This window comes from Triplophysa dalaica, chromosome 5, assembly GCF_015846415.1.
Source record: "Triplophysa dalaica isolate WHDGS20190420 chromosome 5, ASM1584641v1, whole genome shotgun sequence".
Taxonomy (NCBI): domain Eukaryota; kingdom Metazoa; phylum Chordata; class Actinopteri; order Cypriniformes; family Nemacheilidae; genus Triplophysa; species Triplophysa dalaica.
The window spans coordinates 20853783-20870402 of record NC_079546.1 but is presented as its reverse complement, the minus strand read 5'-3'; the positions used below and the strand labels follow the sequence as shown (position 1 = coordinate 20870402).

The 16620-nt window shown below is 42.9% G+C and overlaps 1 protein-coding gene across 1 annotated transcript; it reads right to left on the bottom strand.

Moving 5' to 3' along the window:
• Window positions 1-247: 247 nt before the first annotated feature.
• Window positions 248-14444, bottom strand: LOC130420295 (macrophage mannose receptor 1-like). Its single transcript, XM_056747468.1, has 5 exons — window positions 14387-14444; window positions 14192-14230; window positions 6238-6588; window positions 748-1089; window positions 248-618 (listed from the first exon to the last, which is right to left on the bottom strand). Exons 1-5 carry the CDS (start codon window positions 14391-14393, stop codon window positions 251-253), a joined length of 1107 nt encoding a protein of 368 aa, XP_056603446.1. The 5' UTR covers window positions 14394-14444; the 3' UTR covers window positions 248-250.
• Between the last annotated feature and the right edge of the window lie 2176 nt (window positions 14445-16620).

Here is a 16620-nt window from a genome sequence, read left to right as displayed (position 1 = left end):
CTAATCCAAATTCCCTACATTAGCCCCTAATGTTTTAGCCTCAGCCCCTTATGGTTTTATGTCCTAGATGCGCCCCTGTTCAGAAGAGCAGCCATATCACCCCGTATAGGTTTTATATATTTAAGGTAGGAAATTTACAAAATAATTTCTTGGAACACGATCTTTACTTAATATTTTTATGATTTTTGACATATAGAAAATCAACAAGAAAAATTGAAAGTTCTCTATTGCAGGAAGTAATAGACACATCTTATTCTTTTAATGTGGTGCATATGAAGTTGAGTTTTTGAGATCGAGGAAGGCTGATCCAGCGATGATCTCCTCCAGACTGAACCGCTCCAGCTCTGTGTTCACCGCTGCAGTGATTCAGTTGAATCTGAACCCCTGGAGCCCAATTCTGATAGCAGATGACCTCTCCTCGTACCCAGATCCAGAGATTCATGAGACAGTAATAGTGTAACCCCATCCACACCTCAGCAGTCGAGGCCTGATGAAGAACTTCAGTCACCATGAGCTGAATCTTCTCTGAATCAACTGAAACCAGATCCACATGATTCTCTCTGCAGTATCTCACAGCTTCAGTCCAGCTCAGATTCTTCTGGATCAATATCAGCTCATCTGAACACACAATAAACACAAACAACTGAACATGAGAACAAAACACAAACACTGAGACTGAACTGAGATCAGTTTCATCATGAAGAAACTTCTGTAGTCAAACACACACATTGACTTTTATTAACTCACCTTCATGACACACAAAAGTGCGAGAGACACTGCAAGATACATCATGCCATTTCCCCTCATTATTCACTTTGGCCATTATACAATTTTCAGAACCACCTTGATTATCAGGTTGACCAGAGTCCCAGTATCTGAAGGCGGAGTCAGTGTTATCTGACCACACCCACGAGTCATTGAACAGACCAATCCAGACAGATGTGTGAGGATCATTAATGATGTTGTGGATCAGTTGATTGTCAGTCTGGTTCCTCACACTGGTCAGATCAGTATGATACTGTCTGCAGAAACTCTGAGCTTCACTCCATGTTGTACTAGAAGTATTAATGATGTATGATTTACTGCTGTCTGTTGAAGAAAATAAAGATTCAAGTCTCATGATTTTTATTCATTCTTAGTACACTTATAGAATGTGCAATGCGAATCTTGAGAAATTATTTTCTCGTGAGAGTCTTAAGCAGTGCTTTTTTGTGATTCGGAAGTTGCTGAAAGTTGAGGGGTGATGAGGCTGACGCTGTTCCTGAAATCGTTACTTTTCTTGCCGTTTATTTTATTTAAACAATTCATTTGAATGAATGCAATTTATCGGAATTCTCACTTAAAACGGTTGTGTCGTGTAAAGCTGGCTTGAAATGGTAACTCTTTGAGTTAACTCAATCTTTTCATTGAATCCTCAAAATAAAGTGCTATATTATTAGCTACTGTAGCATCAGTCAGCCATGTAAAATATACAAGCTCAACTTAAGAAAACACTGATCACAATAATGTTTGTTTGTTGAAATGTCAACATTTTTTCAACATTAACTGGGGGTGCAAAGTGATATTGATTCAATGCCATTAACATGGACAAATCAACCATTTTCATCACCATGCTTCCTTTCTATCAGACCTGTGGAAAAGGTGAGGCGCTGTGAACACTTTCTGGATGCACTGTATACTTAAGTGCAGACAAAATATATAAATAGTAAATGTGAGTTTAGGTTTACTTGTAGAAAATCCACAAATATGCCTGCAGTATAAAAATACTGAACTGATTTAGTAACAGTGGACCCATATTGTATTTTCAAAAACTTAAAAATAAGGTGTGCTACTTAACTTGCAAACTATAAGTATGTCTTTAAGTTCGTGTATACTTTAGTTGCTGTACAAACAAAAACTAGAACTTATACCTGTACTGTTACACTGAAAGTATATTAGGCCCAAGCAGTATCAAATATCACACCTACAGGTACACTACTTGCAGATCTTTAGTAATATACTTACTATATAAAGTATATAGAAAATATACTTACATTTTACCCATGTATACTGTTTTGTAGGTGTTAGGTATCAGTTCCCTTTCTGTTGGTCTCTCGACATTGTGTGGGTTGTGGGGAACTTGAGAAACCCTTGAGAAACTATCAACTCTGACTACTTTTAGAAAAAGCCAATGAAATTATCATGAAATTAATCTCAGCCTCCGGATGTCTGAATCGGCCATCCGGCTATGGCAGTGGCTACGGCCCTCCCGAGATGGGGAATCTTTTTGCATGAGAGCAGAAGATTCGTTTCTTGAACAATGTCCCAGACAACTTGTGCTGATGGAGGTGCAGTTCTCTTTTATTTATTATAATTTATTGATAATTGCCCTGATGTTGGAAATTAGATTTTGGTTATGTTTTAACTATTTCCTTAAATGCCATTTCGTATTTTGTGTAGCTAAACAGAACTATATTGTGGATCAGAAATATATTCTTTGGTTTTATCCATTGTGAAAAAATGATTAAAGATCAAGAATCACTGGCTGTTTTTGCCAATCTCATATTAATCTTGAGTGCCTTTACAGTAGTATTGCATATGTCATATCTTCGAAGAGTTGTACGATTAGTTCCAGAAAAACACGAGCCGTGGTGGGACTAGTGGGGAGAGTGGGATGGAACCACAGCATGAGCACGCATCACATTAATCTCTTTCGCGTTTTGTACATAATGAACGTACACGCCGATTCTCAACAAAACACAGACGTATGACTTATTTTGATTTACCGCATGCACTACATGTCCGCCATCTTTTAGCTAAGCAGGCTCCACACAACTTACAACCCAGAAGTCATTGCGAACGCCCAATCAAAGAATGGATGGGAGGAGTGTCGTGGATGTCAGACATATACGTATAAACATGACGGATACATTTTTGCAGGGACGCAATCCCAGAAAATGCACTTTTAAATGTTTATCTACCAGAAATGGAGTAGGCGGCGTGTGTGCAGAACGACCCTGTTATTATACAAATCCATCTATTCTTCTTTTTGTAATCTTATTTAAACTACAACAGTGACAAAAACAGGCTGTTGGGATCCCCTAACAATCTGATGACACATTGATTTACTCCCGCCCATGACCGCTCACAGACTCCGCCGTATGAGCGCCAAATTCCACTATCCTCCAGAGACATGCTGTCCCTCATTTTTAGGCAAGAGCAGATCTAGACACCAGCCACTAAAATGTCAAAGAAACAACAAATATGTGCTGTTGCTGTATGTAAATTGAAACATAAAAGGAGGCCGGGAGGTGACCTTTCCGATGTGCCCGGATTCGTCCCGCTGCGACCTTGGCGGCCGTAGTTAAAGTCCCAAGGGGGATGCCGAGAACTCTGGGTCCAGAGAAAAAGCACTTTTTTCGGATCGACAAACCAACATTAAGACTTACAGAACGAGCCAGGATTAGTTGGATGTCGAGTCAATGCGAGGCCTAGTAGATTAAACGTTGAAAAATCAAAGCTCTGGTACCTGGTGGCTCAGCGCCCGGAAGACCGGGACACCTTCCGCCAAATGTATTTCTGGCCCTTGTGATCGACATCATTTCTGTAAAGCTTATTCATTACAACGAAATATAGTTATAGCAGTGTCTTTCTCAGTGAGTTCAGTGTTTCCTCGTATGTCCTAAGTGCGACAATCCTGAAAGAACCCCCTCATTGAACCAGCAATTTATCGGATAAATGAATCAGACATCCCTTTTGTGGACGAGGATTTGCTGACCGAACAAGAAAGCATGTCAATTTCTCAATAGAGAATGTGAGCCCCTCTCGTTCAAAGCTACAGACTATAAACTATAACTGCAAATGTTGTGACTGAATATACATAATCAACAGTTCTTTCTGGTTCTCGAATCTGATTGGCTGAGAGCCGTGTGATATTCCACCAGTATCATCAGGGAAACCACTTCACTATTCGTATCTGTCATGAAACACTGCAAGAACCTATTGCAGGCAGCAGTTTTAAGGGGTTTAACCATACCAATATCTTGACCATAATTCCTTAAGGCATACAGAGACGAAACGTCCTTCATGGAGTACCGGAAAACACGTAAAACACATTAGCACAGGACAATAGCCTTAAGATTTTATAGGGAGACAGACAAAAAATAATTAACAAGGGAACAGGTGTAGGGGATGACACACTGATGGAACCCGATAGGTTCACTATCTCTACCTCCACACAAAATCTAAGGCTATGCCATGACTCTGCAACACCAAGAATAAACATGACATGATGGCGGAATCATGACAGTATTACTCTGCTGCCCAAGCAAAGTCAGACTAAAGAAACTATTAACACATACAGATACACATTTGGCCTGTCTCTCAGAGCAATTCACAGCTGTTACAGTAGGTGGGGGTATGCAACAGACAGAGTTAGAGAACATGCTACAGTTAACAAGCGCGTTTTTACATTAAAAAACAATGGAAAGTGGTGCAGTGCAATTGAAATAATGCATTCTCTGTGACTGTCCTTTTAAAGCCTATTTCTTTGATTCACAGACATCTCCTGACTTATTATTTCTCACTAATAACTTCATTAAAGCAGCACAGCGCAAATTTAAAAGAAGTGCCGTGAAATTGGTAAATGAGGTTGGTTAAACTGTTATGTTGGGCTGGAATTAGTGGCGGAAGAAAGTAGTTCCCAATATACTTTGTACCCAATAAACGCAATGTTGCTCATACTCAAACGATACTGCAATACAATTACTAAAATAGTTGCATGTAGGTAATGTCTGAAGGATTTGTCACTTAACAAAACATTTAAATTAATGAAAACTCCATTTCTAAAGTTCTAGTTAAGACACACACACACACACACACACAGACATCAAGAATCTGAATATTAATCTCAACAATGGTGACAGTTAAATGCAGTGGCAGTTCTATTCAGTTATTCATATTTTAACTCCAGTCAAGCATCTATGTCTATATTTATGGCAAGAACCAGTTGATTTATACACAAGATGATTCACATGTGTTGGGGGAGGGACAATTAACATTTTTCTGTTAACCTAGCCTGCATGTCTTTAGGCTGGAGAAAACCGGAGTACTCGGAGTAAACCCACGCTGACAAAGAGAACATGTGAACGCTATGCAGAAAGGCCTTCCTTCCCAGCTGGGTAGTGGCGGTTCTACCCCAGCTAAACTCTGCACGAAAGTGGATCTCAATAAATTTGGTTGAGGACCTCTGGTCTAAAAATATATCCCAAGGTTGATTTGGATCAATATGTGAGTAACATTGTTTTTGCTGTTCCACAGAACTAAGATATGCTGTCAGGATCCCAGTCTTTGTCATGGTCTTGTGTGTTTTGTTTTGTCTTCTCGTGGAGAATCGTTCTGTTATCCTCCACGTGTGTGGTGTCTCCCCATCAGGCTTTCCCCTCACCGGGTTTTCATCACCTCATCACCCAAACTCCTGTACCTTGTTCCCATTAGTACTCTCCCCTGGTTTCTCATTATTTACGGTCTTATTATTATTTCCCGCTGATAGTTCACCTCTATTTAAATCCCTCTTGTGCTCTCCTTCAGCGTCAGACCGTTGCGTGTTATATGCCAGTTCTGACTGCCTCAGTCTAGCGTGTCTAGCACTGTTAAAGTCTTGTTATATAGTCTTAGTTACTCTATAGTTCCGCTTCTCGGATTCGTCACAGCTCCAGTGTTTTTGTCTCTTTATTATTTCTACCAATACTTCTCTGGCGCTCCGGATCTCCGCTCCTCCCACTACCAGCACCTCTCTACTAAAGAACGGCAGGCACGTCTGGATTCAACCGGCGGGTCGAGACTCCTCCCCGCAGAGCGTTCGCTCCTGGAGGACTCAAGAGATCCAGTTCGGATTATACTCAGATTCTTACCGTGACTGTCGGTGGGTAGAGGCTTCTCCCCACGACCTCACTAAGTGGCTCAGTCCTAGATTCTCTTCTTTCTTTGTGGATTGTACCAAATAAACAGATTTCCTGCAATTGAGTCTCCGACCCTCGGTTTTCCCTACGAGTCATGACATATGCTATGTTGTCTTTGCTTTATTATTTTGTGTTGTTCTCAGCTATGATAAAGACCGTTTTCAAGGTCCGTTTCATTCACAGAGTAACTGTGTCAAACATAAACTTAGGAACATGTTATGTCTGTTTCTTAACTGTGATGTCTATTATTGTTGTCTTATGATCATGTTTTGTGAAGTGAAGGTTTGCTGTCACTCACCATTGTAGCAGATGAACTGTGACCTCACATTACAGTCCTGCTGACGCCATTTTCCATTTCTCATAACGGCGCAATTTGTGCCATTTGATGGTTGAATTTCCCAGTTAAGATATTTAACAGGATCACCCAGAGACCACTTCCATTTATAAACATCTGTTCTCTTCAGTCCAATCCAGACATACTCCGGATTGTTATTCACAGTCTTCTTCAGCTCGTTCATGTCATTGATGTTGTTGCCTGTGGCCAGATCTGTGTAGTTCTCTCTGCAGTATTTCTGAGCTTCAGTCCAGGTCTTCTCAATGTTTATATAGTGATAGTGGCGCTGAATGCCTTTAGATAATGAACAGAGAGCTGAAAGAGAGAGTTTGATTCTTTATCAAAACACAGACATTCAACAATGAATGATGATTGCAAACTCACACCTTCACATCTGTTCTCTTCTCCCCCTATCATTTTTCAGAGCTCCACAAAACTTACCTATAAACTGGATTTAATAAATACCATATCTTATAAGAAAAAATAATCTTCATATGCATGTTTTGTATCATTTGAAATGTCTCAGTGCGATTGGTAGAATGGTCTCATTTCCACAGCAAAATAGCAGACCATAACAAACGAGTGATGGTTTAAAGATATTCTGCTCACTGTTGAGGTTGTGTCTTCATGCACATGCCCATTTGTGGCCTGATCAGATCCAGGACAGAGTCCTTTACAATGTAAATTGTTGTTGTGTGGAGGAAGGATATTTTGATCTGGGTATTTAAAGGAAGCTGGCAAAATGTTTGGGTCCTTAGAACACACAGCACCATGTTCTTTCACACCATGCCTTTATTACTGTCAGGTACGCATTTTGGACTCGTAGGCTAATCTTTGAGGATTTGATGTTTTGTTTAATTTGTAATTGGCATGAAAGATATATCTGACTAATAAATTGTCAAGTAATATTATTCTGAGTTGATCAACTCTATAAGATCGCTCTATATACTTTGTTACCGCAAATCTACGTTCAGGTTAGTGATGGACTAAAATCCTGTATTATGTGGAGCATCGGGGCACACCAGCTGAGGTTTTAGAGATCTCAATGTTTCAGCATTGAGTTGCATAGGGACGGCCATCTGAGCATTACTAGTCATAGAACCTCTGGCAGTGACCAAGACTGATGAGTTTGTGACTGTGAGATCCGTGTATAACTGCCGGCACGACACTGAGAATTGGATGAACGAGTATTATTTAGAATAAGGCAGAAGAATCAAACATTGACCCAAATCACAGTATTACTATCAAGCGTAATTATCAAATATAAATCATACAATTCAACACAGATTTCCTTTATCTGTTGGAGTTGGATAATATTGCCGAACATTAAAATAATGTTAATGATAATAACCAAGAGCACTGGAAAGACAGAACATGCGCATTCCTTCGCCACGCCACTTGGACTGTGGGTGGTTCTTCTTCTCTCAGTTTTCACCACCTAAAAATTTTTATCAAAGATTTTGTCATGTTTTGTGGTGTCGATATATTCTTAAAGAAATGAACACAACTTAATATTGTAACTTAATGTTATCAATTGCTAGTGCCGACCCCCGTTATAGTTTATTCATTGATTTTATGTTATTTGTTATAACTCACATATGGATGTACCTATGGATGTCACCTGTTAACACTTACCTGTAGATTTATACCTGCCATTCGTTCTCCTGTGCGCCCCCTTTTAATCAACCATTCATATTACTCCGTGTGTGGCATCATCCTTCTGCCTGAAAGTGTTACAGAAGATATGACCAACAATTACGATCCACTCTAGAGCCCTTCAGAGACCCCTGTCAGGACTGGATGATGAGCTACTCACTCTCATTATGCTTCCTTGCGGTGGGGTGTGAATTCTGTGTTGGTGAAAGTGATGAGAGTGCGTACAGTAGCCATCCGGTCCCGTCTGTAAATTGTGGGGTTGTTTCGGCTCACCCGGGATGCGCACCTCAAATTCTCTTTAGTCCAGCTCTCTAAACAAAGACTAGCCAGCCACAACCCCAAAGCATGGAGCACTCACCAGACATAATCGCTGACGGAGAGCCTGAGCCCACAGTGATATCTACTCCAGCATGCGACCCAGCGATTGAGCCTGCATTTGGCCTGGAGCATGAGCCGTGTCTGACCAGGTGCGCGAGCCATCTACACCGTGCACCGCCATCGGAGTTCTGGTGGACTTCGAGGGCTTTGAGGGAAGGCTCAACCATACTTCCGTTGCTGAGGTTGAGCTGCAAATGGCCTCTGGTCTTCTTGACTGGACTAATGATATTGGCTTTTGGTTGCTCCCTTCCCTGCTGTTCCCGCCCATTGCTTCCTTGTCCCCGCTGATCCAGCCCAGCGATTCCGCGTCGCCGCTGATCCCGCCCAGCCTTCCCACAGCAGCTAACTTTCCTTCGCCAGTCCGAAAGAAAATCCCACTCTCCCTCCATCTGGCTTTGTCAGCCAGTGTGTCAGCCCTGGGCCTGTTTGCACCCGGAAATCCCTCAGCTCACCAGAGCCCTTGGGTCGGATGAGCCTCAGGATCTCCAGCCACAAATTCCCCTGAAATTGAGTATCCAATGTCTCCGCCCTCACCGTTTGAACTCGTTCTACGACCAAGCAGCTACTCCTCGTCTCCTGGTTCCCTCGTCTTAGCCATGGCCCGTTATCCTTTGGTTAAGCCTCGTCTCTCCTTGTCAGGCTCCTGCTTCCCTTCAGGTCCATCCTTTGTCGCTCTAGCTCCGTCGCGGTCTGCCGTGTCCACTCCTTCACTATGTTCACCCGAGCCATTAGCTTCGCCTCGGCCTTTTTGTGTTGCCCGGTCTCTCCACCTTCACAGACTTCCCCCCCATGATCATTTGCACCGTTCATGCCATGATTGCACCCCCACCTAATCCTGATCCCCTCGAACACTATTTATACCCTGTATTTTGTCTTGTGCAACGTCAGATCTAGTTGTGAGTTGTTAAGGCATGCTTTATTATTTCGAGTGTAAACCCCTGTTTTAGTTTACCTGTGGATGTCATTAACCTGTGGATGTATTTGAGGATGTCATTTGTTGTTACTGTGGCGAGAGAAGCAACGAGATGTACACAGAATTGCATACAAACAAGAAGATTGTTTCTTGGGTGGGCTCCGATGTTGGGTTAGTTATCCATTTCGTGCAATTGTGCGTGGGTTGCCAGTCGTCAGGCGCTTGAGTCTGGTTAGGAGAGAAAAATAGGTAGTGTTAGTCTGCATTCCTACCAGACACTGCTCTCCCCTGTATTCTCTGCTTGCGCCCTTTTTAGTGCGAGCACTTCCCATTATGAGCTGTTGACCGGCAGGTGTGTGATCTCCTCTGTTTCCCGGGTGATGCTAATTATTGATCCCGTACTGAGGGAGATGCCCCTCTGAGGGATTGCAGTTCAGTCTTCTGAGTTTGTGACAAGGATCCTGGGCAGCGTAGGTAGCCACTTGCTCCTGGGTAGCATCCATCTCTTCAGTAGGTTGATGTGATTGAGTTGTTGGGTTCCACACCCAATCTCCAGGCTGGAACTCCCAGGGCTGGGCGGGGCGGTCAGGTGTTCCATCATGAGGGGCATCACTCGATCGATCTGATTCCTCATGAGTTTTACGTGCTCGATCACACTCCGTTGTGGGGCTGGTTTATGTTCCCAAGCCTCGTGGGCTACATCCAGTAGGAGAACTACGCCGGAGAATCCGCTTCAGGGTCTGATTGAAGCTCTTAACCAGACCGTCGGTCTGGAGTTGGTCACGGACGTCCGGAGCTGTTTCACCTTCTGGAGGTGGCAGATGTCGCTCATCAGCCGGGACATAAACGAAGTTCCCTGGACAGTCAGGATCTCAGATGTTATGCACACATGGCTGAACAGCATGAAGAGCTCCTTAGAGATGGCTTTGGCGGTTGCCTTGCGGAGAGGAATGGCCTCCAGATAACGTGTAGCATAATCTAGGACGACCAGAATGTGCACGTGTCCTCGGGCAGAATTTGGCAGCGGAACTACCAGATCCATCTCAATCCGCTCGAAGGGCACCTCGATAATGGGAAACGATATTAGTGGGCTGGGGGGAAGACGTTGGGGCGATGTACACTGGCATGTCGGGCAGCTCTGACAGTAGCCCTTGATGTCTTCTTCGATCGCCAGCCAGTTAAACCCGTTTCGTATGTGCTGTATGGTTTTTAGCTGCTCCCAAATGACCGGCCATGGGGTGGGCATGCGCTAACTGAAATATTAGAGCCTTCTTCCCCACTACGAGAAGCTCTCCTGCCCCTGGCGGTGCAGGAGAGCAACCCATACCTGACCACGAAGTGTGGGATGGGGTGAGATGCTGGCTGGCGGACTTCCTCGTCCACTACCCGGACTTGGGACCAGCAATTCTGCAGCCACTCACGGAACCCTCCGTGTCGAGGAGGGCGGTGACCGGCTTCCCTTCCACTCAAAGATTCCTCTTCTGGGCTTCTGTGGGTAAAGCTCGATGGACATCACAGCCGGCCAGTCACCTCCAGGTTCCTGCGGATGTCAGTTCCGTGGGCAACGACTCTTCCAGGGGTGTGTGCTCTCGGGGTTGCTCCACTTGTTTCGAGGTGCCCTGTTGAGAGAGAAGCAAAAGGACGTACACAGAACAACCAACACTGGAGGGTGCTTTATTAAGCAGAAAGCGTGATAGGTGCAACCGCCAGTGGGGAAAGTGTCCAAACTTCTGGGTGCTCCTCTTCTGTGGGGTCCGGTGTTGGGTGACTCCGGTGTCAGGCGAGTCGTGTTAACTGCTGTGAGCGAATTCCACTTGATATACACTACGACAGTGGGGTCGTAGTGGGGTTGATGTACACTACGACAGTTGTACTGCCTCTTCAGTGCAGGTAGCAAAGCCAACAACTTTAATGGTTTACGCCAGCGCAGGCAGCCCGTCCATCGCCCCGACACTGCATGCCCATTGCACACTGCACCCCCTGCAGGGAGACGTCTGTGGTCACCATGACGGGCCTCGTAACCTGCCAGAGAGGGACCCCTGTCCGTAAAAAAATAATTGAAGACCAAGGGGTTAGGATGCGTCGCAAGAGAGGCGTAATGACCATACGCCTGCTGCCAGTGTGCCACACTGTCCATTGAGCACGACTCTGTAGCCAGTGTTGGAGCGGTCTCAGTAAATCATCCCAAGGGGTATTTACATTTTTACATTTAAGCATTTGGCAGACACTTTTATCCATTTCATTATCCTATAAATTTTTACATAGGTATTTGCAATCCCTTGGGATCAAACCCACGACCTTGCGTTGTTAACGCAATGCTCTTACCACTGAGCTACAGGAAAGCAGGGTATCACCCCCACCGAGAATGCCATTTGTCCCAGGAGCCTCTTGAATTGTTTAAGGGGGACTGCTGACTGCTTGAATTGTTTCAGGCACTTCAACGCTGATTCAGGACGCTCTTTATTCAGTCGCACTGTCACTGAAACAGATTTCCATACAGAGAAAGAGGATGCTCAGCACAGGGGACTCCCAATCGATCTAGGTGCCGGGGGGACTTGGTCCCTGTGTGTAGACAACTGTTCTCGCGAGTGTGCCAAGATGATCCAGCTGTCGAGATAGTTATGTACCCGAACGCCTCTCTTCGTGAAAACTCTTTGGGACAGGGACAGACCGAAAGGAAGGACTCTGTACTGATATGGCCAACCCTCGAAGCGAACCGTTGGAACGGGCAATGATGAGGGAAATCGAGACATGAAAGAAAGTGTCCTTCAGGTCGATTGTCATGAACCAATATTGACATCTGATAGATACCAGGATGCGATTCTGCGTGCGCATCCTGAACGGCAGCTTAAGTAGGTGCCTGTTAAGGGTACGCCTACCGTTTTTGGTGACGATGAAGTACGGGTTGTAAAACCCATTGAACATCTCGGCGAGAGGAACGAGCACGATCGCTTCCTTCACTAGAGAGGTGACGACCTCGGCCGGCCCGAAGCAGGGGAGCATCCTTGCCTTTGACCGAGGTTTTGAGGACCCCCGAAACTTTGGGCGGGCGTCTGGCGAGTTGGATCGCGTAGCTGAGCCGGATCATATCCTGTTGCCACCGTGATGGTTTGGGAAGCTCTTGTAAGGCTCTCACGGAGCGAGACAGGGGTCTAGGGGTACAATCTGCTTCATCGACCTCCCGGGGGGTGGTTCGATTGCTGGCAGAGCGGATCCCTTGCTGTGGAAAAACATCTGGGGAGGAGATCGGCTCTGCTGTATTACCTGCTTGACAATGATGTAGCACAACGCACTGTCGACTGAGAGGGCTGCTGAATATTCTCGACATTGTGTTTCACCTTGATGCAACGTCAAGTTGCCGAACACTGTCTTGAAGAGGGTGAGAGCAGCTGTGATAAACACACAGAGAGAGAGGAAACTCTGATAAGTGGGCTGTTAGGATGGAGCAGGAACTGTCCCGGATCGACCAAGCAGCGATGGATTTTTTTTTTTTTTTAGAGTAGAGATAAAAGAAGAGAGAAGAAAAGAGTCAGAACAGATCAGTCAGATGTTGGCGGAAGAGATGTGTTTTCAGGCGTTTCTTAAAGATGGCTACAGAATCTTCAGATCTTGTAGCAATGGGCAGATCATTCCACATAGGTGGAACAGATCCGGAGAAGGTGCGTGAGAGAGATTTTTTACCTTTATGGGATGGCACCACAAGACGTCGTTCGTTTGCAGAGCGTAGGGATCTGACGGGTACATATGTCTTCATTAGCGATTTAAGACAAGGTGGTGCCGAACCAGTAGTGGTCTTGTAGGCCAGGAGCAGAGTCTTGAATTTGATGCGAAGCCTCTGTATGTTTCTTTACTGTCGAGAACTGCTGCTCTACAGTATCACCGAACAGCCCCCCTTGTGAGATGGGTGCATCGAGAAAACGGAGAATGCTGGAGAATTTTGCTATTTAGAGGAAAAACTCGAACACATCTGGAACTGCCGAGACACCCAGGGGATTCGCTGCGGGAAGGGACAGTCGGCTGCGCCATTTTGTAAGAATCCAGCAGAAGAGTAGTAGAAAATGCTAGTTCTGAAGTCGATCATGAAAAAAAGGTGAATGAATGCAGCACGCCAATTCCCTTTTATACACGGATATCCAGGGCAGAGTTCGAGATGCAAATTTCATTCGCCAATTTCATTTGCCTTTTCTAAGTCTGGTCGAAGTTGATAGGTTCTCAAGACAAACCCCATCTGTCAGTTCGACACAACGTCGAGAGACAGACAGAAAGGGAACAAGACACACCTTGGAAACCAATCAAGGGGAATCAATGAACAAAATAAATACAAAGCACTATACAGGAAACAGAAGGGAACAAATTACAAACTTCAAGTCCACCTAACCTACATGGAATATGCAACACATAACAATTTTATTGCAGATGTATGATGCTGGCATATTCCTCATATCATTTTGTACCCCCTTAAATATGGCTCCAAATTTCATGTGAAATTTGTAATTTTTACATCCCTCTACAAATGAGTTATTATCTTGACTTTCATCACTACTGATGTTGGTCTTACTTCTGTAAAAATATTTTGAAAAATCAAACATTTGAGCCGTGGACCTCTTGTTAAGTTGTCACGGAATGACCCTATATTATCAATTAAGCATTGAGTATAAAAAGACATCCTAAAACAAAGCTACATTGTATATGCACATTGTAAGCTTGCACAAAATGCGTCAAAAAGTGTTTGTTTATTGTTTAAATAGTTTGCATCTCTGCGGTTCTGGACCGGTGTCGGGCAGGAGACCCTTAGCTCTTTCTGGCAACACTGGCTATATCTGGCACAACACACAACAAACTTTACTATTGATTTAACTTGTGCAGTCCCTTTAGTTTATGGAACACAAATGTGCACATCATTTGTTAAAATGACACGTAATGTGTTAAATAGCATAACACAAACCATGTGTAACATGTCATTTAACTCACCCATGAAAAGAAGACTAAAATATAGAGTCTGAGCCATTGCTGAGGGGAAGAAAAAAAACACATTGACCACATCAGATATTTAAAGTCTTCACTTAACATGCTATACTATGCTAAAAAGAGTCATATCGAAAGAATAACTTTAAAAAGAATCAAAATAATTATTTTAGCGCGAATGAGAATGTGAATACTTCTTACCTTTCATCTCTTGTGTGTTTCTCTCCTGAATCTGCTGCTGTTTCTCTCTCTCTGTGTGTTTATGTTATATTATCTGATCTTCAGCCCCTCACATCATTTGGGTATTTCTATAGAAAGAGTCCATATTTGCATATTGACGTGCGTCAGTCTGTATCAGCAGCATAACAGAAGGAATTATAAAAAACTTTAAAATAACCAGCGCTGATCCACCTGAGACTTCCTTTTTTTGTAAAGGTCCTTTGGATCGAGATTAATTGTGAAAATAATGTGCGGAAATAAAAATGTGAGCCAGTCTTTCAAAACCATGCAGGCTGGGGTCTTAAAATCTTAAATTCAACCATTTATTTCACTACACAATTTCAATATTTGAATCGGTATTAAAGAGATTTCTTTCCAGAAAGTTCGGCTTTTACAGTTTCAATGTAACAGTATTTGCACACTCAACATTTTTTTAACAACTTAATAGCCCAGCAAGATGGCAGAGAGAAACCATTGACTCGATATAAAAAATTGTTGATTTGTAAATGTTTATAGCACTGAATCAATATCACATTTGTGACTATTTGTCTGCAACTTCAAATTTTGAAGAAATGTTTGCGATTATCCACGAGTGCAAATCTCAACATTACGATTTTTCTTTTGCACATTCTTAAATTCAAAGCAACAAGCTCTCGAGTTTTGCTCCTATTTTGGCGAGGTTTGGTTCATCTAACTTCCACAAGAAGCTGATATGGAAATGAATGCGTGAGAAACTACAGGAAATAACATCAAGCATACAAATGTTGAGGTTAATAGTGTACTTTTATGTCTGTTGAGTGTTGTTTGAAACGGAGCTCTGTTCAGCATATTCAAATGAAGATCGCCTATAGGTCAAGGCTAAAAAAAAGCTTCTTTGCAGGACATTGGGAAACATGGGATGTATAGAACAACTCTTTAACTTACATTATATAAACGGTAAAAAACAGTCTTGATTATGTTTAAAATTTTGTATACTGAGTAAAACATAGCTTTACCTAGTGGACTTATTGTGTATGGTAAATAAGTGAACTAGATTGTTTAATATTTCCCCAGTTTTTAATTTTACACTGAAATCATCCAAAGCGCAAAGGAAATTCAGTGACTTCGGAGAGGGGTCATATGGCAACCGTCAAAACAAAGCCACGTGCTCGACAACAAGCGCACACACACAGAGATAGACAAGCAGACAGGTGGTTAGACCTGAGACCTGATTGAACAGGTTTAAAGTCATGAAGAATAGAAAATACACAAACTGTCAAAACTGTGACCTACTATAGCTTTCCTGTAGCTCAGTGGTAAGAGCAAGGTTGTGGGTTCGATCCCAGGGGATTGCACATATCTATGTATAAATGTATAGGTTAATGAAATGTAAGTCGCTTTGGATAAAAGTCCAAGATTTTGTCCAGTGAGCAGTTAGAGTCGACTTCTGGAAAAAAAAGAGAAAAATGTGATGTGAATAGGCCGAATACTAAGATTATTATCCATGGAGTTTTATGTATGTATGTGATAATTGTCTATGCCATATTCTGTATGTACTAACTGTTCGCAATACCCAAGAAAACACTCATAGCAATCAGTCCCATTACTTGCCTTCTGCATCCAGAAGATAATCCCTCCAAAGGGCTAGTTTAATACTTTCTTGTGCCCGCCTGTTATTTCCAGCAATGGAGTAACGCAAATTCAAATAACTCATCTAGGCTGTAAGTGGCTGAAGGTATCTTTATGTTATCTTTAACATCAAACTGTCTTCAGGCCCTTCTTGAAACTTCAAGAACAAAAATTATAAAAGTATGATGCTGGAAAACTGTTATAAATACAGTATTTGCCAAATAGCTTCATTTTATGGGATAGTGTGAAGTTAGCAAATTGTTAAATCGCAAAATAATCCTCAACAGGGTAATGAAAACATGGAGCAGAGACACACCGAATCACATGACTACGAATTTGCTTTGTATTCGTTTCTTTATTTTTTACTCTACAACTTTAAAGTGAACAAGGTTACATTCTCCCTGAATGTTCTTTACATTATGTCATCCCAAACACCCTGACTGTAAAAAACAGTATCAGAAAAAATATCATTTGAGCTGGGTTTTCAACAGACAGGATCACTTATTATAAAGGATAACAGGCTAAGTTTGAAGTGGCATACAACCCACACCATCCTAACAAGTATAATAGTAAGTATGGCATTCAGAGATATGCCTTACTATCCAAAT